Below are 10,610 nucleotides of genomic sequence, written 5' to 3' on the forward strand. Positions count from 1 at the left end.
GCTGTAATGTTCGCTTGTTTCTCATAACAGTCAGATTATCACCCCGTAGTCTGACGTCTACAAATGCTGCTGTGGAAAATACAGGAAACTAAGTCAGTTAGGGGGAATTCAACATTTGTGCCAATGCACTTCACCACAAAAAAAGTGTGTGTGTGTGTGTGTGTGTGTGTGTGTGTGTGTGTGTGTGTACTGTATGTGTGTGTGAGGAGGTCAATGTGTGGTATAGTGTGTGTGTGTTGAGCACATGTTGGCACAGTGTCTGCATGTATTAGAAATGGATGCTGGTGTGTGTTAGTGTCCTTGCATACAGGTGTGTGTGCGCTGCATGTATGAAGACGTTGTGTGGATACTTATTGACAACGTGCCACACTGTGATGCAGTGTGTCAGCAAAAGACAACGGGGAGCATTCACAGAAATATGAAAATGTTCGACAATGATCGAATCCAAAAGCCCATTAGTCACCTCTTTGCAGGCTGGATAAACAGACGGACCTCTGCATGTATCTGAGAGAGGGAGTGTGAGACTCCGCTAACTCAAACATTTTCCTCAAATAAGCTCACAGACGCGGCAGCATCGTCTCGGCCAGGAGAAACTTTAGTGAGGTATCAAATGATGCTAGAGTACACACTTCATTCAAACCTGATATTCTTTTTCAAGAGGGGTCAAGTGTTTTTCTTTGCAAGATAAATATTTTCTTTGCTGGTGGGTACTAATATTTATAGCACATTTTATAGACACGCAGTGTTTTGGGATGATCAGCCGCTGTTCAACTCACAAAGAGCAAATACACACGGTTTCCAAATGTGCTTCATTCGACTCGATGCACAGAAAAATAAGGAACAATTTTTTTTTTATTAAAGCTGGGAGCAGCTTATAATTTTAAATGCAGTGGTACAGTAACATGTTGGATTTCTTTCTTTTTATTAAAAATGTAGAATCGACAGAAAACACTCAGTCTGCAACTCACTCATTCGTTCATTATTAACACACTACCAGTGTCACGGTCTCTCACTCACATATTCACTATTTTATTTAAACACAAACACACACTTATTCAATTGTATAAAAAAGGAATCACAGAATGGATTTGCATTAATAAAAAAAATGGCAAAGCAGTACTGTACAACACATGTTGCTACAGTGCAGCGTCCCGGAAAAATTATAAAACCGAATTATATGAAACATCACCTGTGCAATGTGTTTTATCATTTATCACTGAGTAATTGTTTACATTTTGCAATCACAGGGTAAATGTTTGAGGTCAGAAATCTCCCAGCTGAGGTAAGTTCTTCTCCCTAATGCCTCACTTCCATCAGGATAAATATTACAGTCTGTGTTTGTTCAGAGATTCTTTACAGCATAAATCTTGAGTAATGGTTGAAAATGCAGTTCAAGCTCGAGTTCTGTCCCTAAATGGGAGTGTGTAACTCGATCAGCCTGAAATGAGGCATGATACAAAAGACTGATGAGTGCTGAGATCGCTTTCATACTCCATGCTCACAAAAAAGAGGCTGTAAAACAACATATAGGATAGAGACGGGGCATGAGAAGAAGATACATTAGGGAGTTAAATCGAAATAAAAAGTTTCATAACCCGAATATGACTGCAAAAAAAATAAACAAAAATGAATTACTGCCAAATCATCAAGCACATTTTGATGAGTGGGTGAATCAATGTGTGCTTCAGGAAAAAGTTGTTGGAAAAGGACTGAAAGCTATTTTAATTCATAAACCCACAAGATATTGAAATTATTAAAACATCACTCAACTGCCTCACCAAGTAAGAGCGAAACAAATGGACGTGTGTGCGTATGTGTGTGCGAGTGTGTGTGTGTGTGTGTGTGTGTGTGTGTGTGTGTCTGCTCCAGTGCTAATCTGCACAGCATAATCCACAAACACAGCGCATCTTGCCTTCCCCAAATTTACGGGAAGCGAGTTCAAAAGCGCTGCGGAGACAATGCAACGATTCATTCTGGAGCGGGACGCTGCGGATGGAGGGCTGAGGGCACAACTGTGCTCCAAGAGAACTCATAAATGCTGAGACACACTCAGCAGACATATGGTTTGTGTTTAGCGAGAAGAAACAATAATCAAATCCGTTGATCTTCTTCTTGCTGCAAGGATGATTGCTAATATAAAAGTCTGTTCCGTCTAATCATAATTTAGGACGGGGGCTGTAATTACCTCCGCCCTCTCACAACAACACTCTGTCTAAACAGGATGGAGCAGGCTTCCACACGGACTGAGAGACGACTTTTCCACTCTGGATCCTCTCTGTATGACAGCGCTCATTTCATCTGTGTAATTGTTGTTTTTAAGTTTTCGCTTTCACTGATGAGCCGATGTCAAAGTTTGTTCTATTTTTTGGGGGGAGAGATTTAAAAATGCATTGGAGCACATAAAGACTTGAAATGTAACTTGAGTATTATCAAAGATTAAGAGCAAAATTAGAGAGAGGAAAAAAAACTGATTTGTTTATTCATTAAAGATCTGTTTCAACCTGTCAAAGGCTGGAGGTTGACACAGTTTTCCACATTTGGCTAAATGAGTCAACATCTCTCACTAATCCCCCCATGAACTAAAGGCTGCCATGCCTTGTTAACATCCGCAAGGAATAGCACGCCTGCCTGGCAGGACAACTGCACATAATGCACATCGCTTCACATGGCCCTCATGTGCAGCAGACACTTTGATTGTGGCGTTATTTATGAATTGGCCAGGGATCCAAGTGAGGTTCTGGGTTTAATTAGCAAAGCTAATCCACAACTGCAAACTCTCACTAAAAAAAGAAGTAGGCTAAACAGTGCTGCATCAAAGGATGCTTCTATAACAGAATCATATGGCGGCAGCATCATTTCAGATGATGTTTTGTTTTTTTATTAATCTCATTGTCATTCCCTGTCAGAACTGGGTCAACTGCTGTTTGATTGACTTCGGTATTGTTATCCTCATATTTTTGTATTTGGAGAAGCAATCAAATTAAACCGTGATTCATTCGTGAATCGACTGTGTTGATCAACGTTTGTAACCCGCATCGTCAGTGAAATGCTGAGGGTCCTACCTTGCATGGGTGCGAGAGAGAAGCACGAGCGCGGGGTTTTGGCCGACAGATGCGCCCTCGGCTCGGCCGCGCCGACTCGCTTCGGGCTGCCGCAGTTCATGTGGGCCGCGGCGTCGTGGGGGCTCCGGCACATCTGCGCGCCGAAGGCAGCGCCCCCGGCCCGCCGCGCGCACATGTCCGCCTTGCCGCCGCTGTACACGGAGAGCGCGACGCCGGGGAAGTCGGTGAAGACTGGCGCCTGACAGTGGCTCACCATCCCGAACAGCGCCGGGGAGTTCTGCATCGGTCACTCGGCTTGCCTGTGCAGTGTGTGCGCGCGCACGCTGCTCACATTACCTGCGCGCACGGGAGGAGGGAAACGCATCAATCACCGCCGAGTCTGTGAACAACGCCGAAACACAGAGGCCGTTTTTTTATGTTGTTTCTTTTCCTACTTCATAAGTTCGTGACGGTGCAAACATGGAGGAGGAATGGACACATTGGACAGCAACACTGAGGTTCGGTGAACACCTACCTGGTGCGATGAGCCTTTCAGGAGCGGAGCAGGTCTGATGGCGCACATTAGCATGTTTAGCAAACTGGAGGGGGGAGCGTTTGCGAGCAGCATCGATAGCATCCTCTCAGTGAGGATCAATCATCAGCATCCCATGCGTCTCTCTCTCTCCCTCCCTCTCTCTCTCTCTCTCTCTCTCTCTGAGATTGACACCCGATAGCTCCCCTGCTCCGCGGGACTCTGGAGCGCCAATCAGAGCCGTGTCCGTGTTTCTGTGGGAGGGTAACATCTGGATCAGGACGGCTGCACGGTCGTCGTAAATCTGCAGCTTGCATGTAAAGATTGTTGTGAGACCATTCGTGGTGTACGCACACGATGACCACGCGTGCTCTCGGCCATAGAGTGCACCTTGTTTCGATCACCTGCCGATCCATTCAAAAGATGGAAGTCAAAGCATTTGTACAACAGGCCATTCATTGAGCTGCGATCCAAACTTTGGCACAGGACTCAGGAGTGTTATCACACAATCAGCTGCTACACCACACTCATGTTATCAGTGCTTTATCGTATATGCTGCAGCTGTAGGAGGGGGAAAATGCTTTGTAATTATGTCAATGCGTCGCAGTTGCCTGACTTCCATATTGCAATTTCAATGCCAGCTGTGCAGCCTCAGGACTCAGTAATACCACACTGTGTCCGGCGGTTGTCAGATGGGTTTCTGGCCCAATGCTCATACTGTGAAGAACGAGACACACGAAAAAAAGATGAACGGCTTATTAGTAATAAGTCAATAGAGAGGCATTGGGCCATTTGAAAATATTTGCATCTAGGGAGGTTGACGTTTTACTGACTATTTAAACAGATATATATATATAATTGATATTTGATTTTAAATGAATTAATGAACAAATTAGAGCATTTCACCTTCTGAGTAAAGATCTTACATTTCTCAAATATATCTAATGTATGATCGTCCCTATGATCCCGAGTTAACTTGTTCTTTGGTCTGAGGATTTTCAACATCAACCGCGTTGTGTTCGGGGACTGCTGTTCTGCAGCGCCATCTAGTGGCTTCTGAGTGGAAGTGGTGGGAAAAAAAACAACTGGGTCAATATCAATATCTTTAAATATCAGGTCCTAGTTTTTTGTGAGTAGGGGTTAAATTTAAACATGATAGTTGACTGATATAGACTCTGACGCAGTGTTGTTATGGTGAACAGGGAGGTACGTAAAAAAAACATTGTGCAAATGTTATTGTATGAGTTAAGAAAATCTGAGCTCTTGTAAACTGTCACAACCTACTAGTAAATTTGGTCATTTCAGTAATACATTCTTTTCTATAAACTCACAGCAAAAGTTTGTGTTTTTACAATTTCAAATCATGAAATAAATGTATATAATCAATTCAAGTCATCAAATACCTACTCAAATACAAACTTTCTGTTTGGCTTTTCTCAGAGGGTTCCTCTCTCCCAGTTGTTATTTTGGAGAAAGTAACTTGGAGGTGTTACAGAATATGAAAAAAAAAAAATCCCACATTCCTTACCAACCCCTGAATGGCTCCATGGACATGTCCGTGTACAGTCCACTGTACTGTGGCCTCCCCCATCACCAGAGCTGAATGCAGCTGACGAATCTGCAAAGAAGAAAAAGCGATGCAATCATGTCAACATGGAGCACAGTGTCTTAAGGGATGTTTCCACCATAGTGTGGATTCAATACCTCAGAGGAATGTGGGTGTTCTTCAGAGCAAAGGGAGGAACTGCCCAGTCTCAGTGTGGTGTTCTTAATAAAATGCTCAGTAAGTTTATCTGAGAATAAGTCATTCAACAAGCAAAATATACAGTATAATTATTGCATGATGGAGGACTATGACGGGGGCAGGTGTAGCTGCTCTATGAACAGAACATGTTGAAAAAAGGAGTGATGTGAAAATTCAATTTGATTAAATGTTTATGTGATTCTTGCACTTTTGGGGTAATATCTTCATGGCAGAATGTATTGTCACTTTTATAATGAAAATGCACAAAATTAGGCACAGTCGTGGAGAACACGTGACTTACCTTCATTTAACCACCAAGTGATTTATGAAAAAGAAACTGCAAAGTAGCGATGAATTCAACGAGTTTTGATGACGAGCTAGCTAGCTAGCTAGGCCAGACGCTAGCTAGCTGAACCTCCAGGTGTGGTGAGTGAAAACAGGTGAGTGGCCTGTGATGTTTGTGATATACACCAGGTCGTTTGAAACAACACATGCCACTGACCTGACGATGTGCCCACAATCTTAAACGCACCTGTGCAGCACCTGAATGAAAAATATTTCATGAACTGAGAAAAAGAAATTCAACCCGTTTCGCTAAATCCCACGACTGCCAGGCCAGGAAGCTCTGCTGCCTTTTTTCTTTTTTTTTTCATTTGGAAGAAAAGGCAACCTGGGTAGAGTGTTTACTTCTTCATCTTTTTTTCTTCTTTTTTCTTCAAAAGACGTATTATTTTTATTGAAATGGTTACAATAATCTTTAATGATTCGGGGGGGGAAGAAACATATACCACCTAGAAATAATGTAATCACTTCGTGTAGACTGTAAACAGTCTGTGGCACGTGGTCATATTTCTCCTTAAAGAGACTTCCAAGTAGTACGTTTTTTTTGAAGACTCGATAATGAAAGGATCGAGGACTAATCTCAATGTTGCGGGACACATCCTTAGTTTGCTGGGCAAGTACCTCTGCAGTTATTGTTGCTCCTCCTTGTGTACTGTAGTAGAAATTACGAGCTGAAAAACGAGTCCTTGAATGCAGCTGGTCTATATGAAGCGAGTGGGCGGTAACCGCGGTGTCCGACAACAGCTGACACTTCTGTAAGAGAAACTCAGACAACGGGACTCCACCAAGGTGCCAACATGCTGATACAAAAACTATGGGTCTACTTCTCGACCGCATGCATGTTCTGCTTCATGATAGGACTCAACATCTTGCTCAAGGTTTTGCATTTTATCTCACCAAGCCTCGCCAGGAAGCAAATCCTCAAGATGGGGGAAAAGACCACAATGACCCAGAATCAGAAGTTTAGTTATGAAGACTGGGGTCCGACATTTTTATCGTTTGATTTCGTAAAAATCGCAGCTCAGAGCATGTGGCTGTCCCTCGGACAAGAGGCCTTCGAGGGTGGAGAAGCTCCGGACACACCTGTGGTCACCATGGACGGAGAGAGAACAACTGTGTGCAAGTTCTTCAAGGGTCCGTTGTGCAGATTCACACCTTCATGAAATGGTCCCATCACTTTGATTCGTTCCTAATCCTCTGCTGTGTTTCCTCTGCAGGCAACAGGCCGCTGGTGCTGAGTTTCGGAAGTTGCACCTGACCCCCGTTCATGTACAAACTTGACGAGTTCAAGCAACTCGTCAGGGACTTCAGCGACGTCGCTGACTTCCTGGTGGTCTACGTCGCCGAGGCTCATTCAACAGGTGGGTGGAGGTCGTTGGAGTGACCTGTGGGTCGTCACCAGCATGACGTGTGGGTGGAGGAGATCAAATAGAGGAATAAAGAAAACTATTTATTATCAATGACATACTTAAAAAGTGCACATAAACTATTGGATTTTTTTAAAGAAATGGACACGTGCCTTAACTTGGTTTTCTTCACCCTCCAATTTACAGCATCATCTATAATTATCAAAGACCTTCTGCACTTTACAGACTTAAAAAAACATGCAATTGAGAATCAAAAATACAGCAGTTTAAGTTTTTATTTTGCAAGATCACATCAGTTGGTGAGATGAGTTATAACGATAAGAGCTTTCCTGAAGTCTTCTCAAGACTTGCATCATCAAATCTTAGCAAAACATTCTGATAATGAGTGTTTCAGTTCACCAAAGCAAATAAGTTGAAATGCAGTTTAGAAAAGAGCTCACGAGGCAGAAACAATTTCCATAGTCTGGGCTGCGTTCACCAAACACACAGTAACTCTACTGTTATGTAGGCTACTTATGCAACAACCATTAAACAGGATTTCCTATATGCTTTTTTTCTTTTTCTCATCTGTCACAGACGGTTGGGCCTTCACCAACAACTTCAACATCAACCAGCACCAGAGCCTGGAGGACAGACTGTCTGCGGCACAGGTCCTGGTTGAAAAGGAGCCCCTGTGTCCGGTGGTGGTGGATGAAATGAATGATGTCACTGCCGTAAAGTATGGCGCTCTGCCTGAGCGGCTTTATGTGCTTCAGGTTGGGAAAGTCGTCTACAAGGTGAGATCTGTGCACCACCTGCACCACCAGCTCCTGTACTTTTCCTTTTACGTGACCGTTATCAGGGACTTTCCAAGGAAGGTGTCAAGAGGAAATTTCTTTCTCTCCACCCTCTTTGCTCTCCTCATGCAATCGTGCGATTAGAAGTAATACCAGCATTATGGGTGTAAATGTCCACATGCAATGCCTACTTTTATGCCTAGTCACGCTATTGCGTGTGGAAGAGCAGTAAACAACACAGACTCAACCAGAATTCTTGGCAAGGAGCCAGGCCACAGAAATCTAGAATTAACATATCAATACATGGCAGAGACATGTCCCGGTGTTCTCTCTGGTTTTAACAAATGTTCCTCACTGTTTCCTAGGGGGGGATGGGACCATGGGGCTACAATCCATTAGAGGTGCGTTCATTCCTGGAGAAGATGAAATAAGAAGATTGGTAATCTTTTCTTAAAATCAGGCACTAATTAATATACTTCCACATCCACATGTAGTTCTCTCGCTGCTCTAAAGTCTCTGCACTCTGAAAACTTGAACTGTCAACCTCTGAGCCTGGACTCACCTCGGTGTTTTCTTAGTGACGGCTACAGATCAAACCATTGGCCTCTGTAGCCTGATGAAGTGAAACACAGAGACATGGTCCACTCGGTGTTTGTGTTGGAGATATTTCAATATACAGGTGTCTGATAGTCCAGTTTATTCCACTAAGGTTTACTTCTGTCCACAAGTGCTCCAATATAATTCACCAGGAAGCTGCTTTACCATGACGATTACAGTGTAAACCTCTAGTGACTGTAATTTGATGAAACATTAGTGAGAAGTAGGTTTCCTCTGAATGTTATAGGGGCATTTATGATTGGACATATTTACTATATAATCTCTATTACATTTAATCAGAATAAATGTCCTTTTCTATTACAATTTTGTTAAGGGCTGCTTGCATTAATAATCTGGGATCCCTCATTAAAGTCCTCAATTTATACATATATGTTGTACTTTGTGTGGGGTTTTTTTTCAATATCATGACACAAGTGAGCAAGATGAGGGATTATCAGTGTTTGCCATACTCCTCCTTCCATTGCTTGGCAGCGTAGTTGAATAAAAAGCACATCAAATTCTCTCATGAATGATCCAATTATTGCTCTCACAGTAGGTAATTCAAAATGAGAAGCACCAGGACTGCGTGGAAGCCGTTGTTTGCCACATAACTATAGTTGTATTCTAAATTATGGTAAATCATGCGCTCTCTCTCCCCCCCCCCCGATTTATTTGGATCGAATAAGATGTTCTGCAAAAAACTGCACGGTCTTAATTTTGACATCACAATTCTTTAGAGAAAACAGCTGCAGGACTTCAATGTTGACGCACACAGCAGTCGTCCGCCACGCCAGAATCTGGCGGTTGTTTGCTGTCTGGTCTGGATGTGATAAATGGTAAACAAGTTGTTCTGTATGACTGTTAGCAAGTTCAACGAGTCCAGCGTGTACACAGACATGCACGGAGGGGTGGAGTGTGGCATTCAGGCCCCGATGTGTGTTAATAGCTAACTGTCTTATCTCCACACATGGACAGATTTTGGATTCGATTATATAACGTGTTTGGAAAAAATGCCTCCCTCGCTGTAAACTGACTTTAAGTTGTTTTTAATTCTTCCACAGCAGAGGTTTCTACAGCAAACAAAGAAAAAGCAGCTCCCCTCTCTCCACCTTATATATCTTGTATAGTTTGTCTGTTTCTGGAAGCCTACATATGATCATGATTATCCCATAGACGCTCAACAATTGAGCAAAGATAGTTGGACATAACTTCAGACTAAACCAAATACAAAATTAGTTTCTGAGTCAGAGAAAGTGAAAAGGGGAAAACAGTCAAATTCCCCAAACAACTGTATCTCTGAACTCTTTTCATACGTTTTTTGTTTTTTTCAGTTTTCATTTACTGAAACTCCGGAGCCTCCCTGGGGAGGGCCGCCTTTCAATTTGAAAACTTCTGTTACACAACAGTTTCTCCAAATGTGAGTTTTGGGGCTTTTCAAGGTCTATGATTGACAGGTGAAAATGGCTTGTGACTCTTTTGATAATGGAAAATATTACAGATGCAACAGTCTCAAGGTAAGAATAATCAGCAAATTTTTTTGTTTGTTTGTAGACTTTCCTTTTGTCTCTGTTCGTCTTCCGCCTATTAACAGTGAATTAATAATCTGACCATGTCATTTTATATTCGGGTACATTTTGATATGTTCACCTATAATATTTTTCATGGTCCAAGCAATAAAGGAGCAGCAATGACACAAATGTTTCCTCTAAAAACATGTGTAAACCCTCCTGGGAAAAAAACCCCAATAATTTGTTAATATATAAAGCAGGATCCTGTGACAGAAACCAAACAAGACGTCACAACTACAGGACCATCGCTCATGCTTTCCTCATGGTCTACTACATGACCATGGTAGTGAACAAAGCAGTGTTGTGTTGCTGCTGCTGCTTTCATAACATTAGCTGTGTGGATCTGAAGTTGGAGAGGAGGCTTGGCTCCTGCCCAGCGAGGCCACATCCTGTGGAGAGCAGCCAGCAGCAGCAGCTCAGCCTCGTTTCCTATTGTTAGACAAGGAACCAGAACACGGTCAGATCCTCCCGACCGTGTGCAGTCGTCAATATTCACGCCAGAATCTTTCCGTAAAGCCAATGTTTGTGCTGTGTTCAGGGAGTGTGAATGTTGTCGACCTCTAGTGTAGTCCACTGAAGCCCACCAGAGGGCAATGTGAAGCCATTATTCTCCAAATGGGAGAAGGAGAGGTGAAAAACACAA

General features: G+C 42.8%; 2 protein-coding genes across 4 annotated transcripts in view; one reads left to right on the forward strand and one right to left on the reverse strand.

Moving 5' to 3' along the window:
• LOC118318783 (zinc finger protein GLIS1) overlaps nucleotides 1-5,983 on the reverse strand; it is a 68,225-nt gene extending 62,242 nt beyond the window's left edge. For 2 of the 3 annotated variants that reach the window (XM_035648760.2, XM_035648758.2), the window contains exons 1-4: nucleotides 5,619-5,983; nucleotides 5,102-5,191; nucleotides 3,577-3,827; nucleotides 3,063-3,398 (exon numbers count right to left, since the gene is read on the reverse strand). In XM_035648760.2, coding sequence (XP_035504653.2) covers nucleotides 3,063-3,345 — 283 coding nt within the window. In that variant the 5' untranslated portion in view covers nucleotides 3,346-3,398; nucleotides 3,577-3,827; nucleotides 5,102-5,191; nucleotides 5,619-5,983. Of the gene's footprint in view, nucleotides 1-3,062; nucleotides 3,442-3,576; nucleotides 3,828-5,101; nucleotides 5,192-5,618 lie in introns of all 3 variants that reach the window. The other variant, XM_035648759.2, reaches the window with a different exon arrangement.
• Nucleotides 5,984-6,165: 182 nt separating this feature from the next.
• Nucleotides 6,166-8,788, forward strand: dio1 (iodothyronine deiodinase 1). The gene is made up of 4 exons (XM_035648777.2): nucleotides 6,166-6,793; nucleotides 6,877-7,020; nucleotides 7,603-7,802; nucleotides 8,168-8,788. Exons 1-4 carry the CDS (start codon nucleotides 6,457-6,459, stop codon nucleotides 8,231-8,233), a joined length of 747 nt encoding a protein of 248 aa, XP_035504670.2. The 5' UTR covers nucleotides 6,166-6,456; the 3' UTR covers nucleotides 8,234-8,788.
• The last annotated feature ends 1,822 nt before the right edge of the window (nucleotides 8,789-10,610 follow it).

Source organism: Scophthalmus maximus, chromosome 13 (assembly GCF_022379125.1).
Source record: "Scophthalmus maximus strain ysfricsl-2021 chromosome 13, ASM2237912v1, whole genome shotgun sequence".
Taxonomy (NCBI): Eukaryota; Metazoa; Chordata; class Actinopteri; order Pleuronectiformes; family Scophthalmidae; genus Scophthalmus; species Scophthalmus maximus.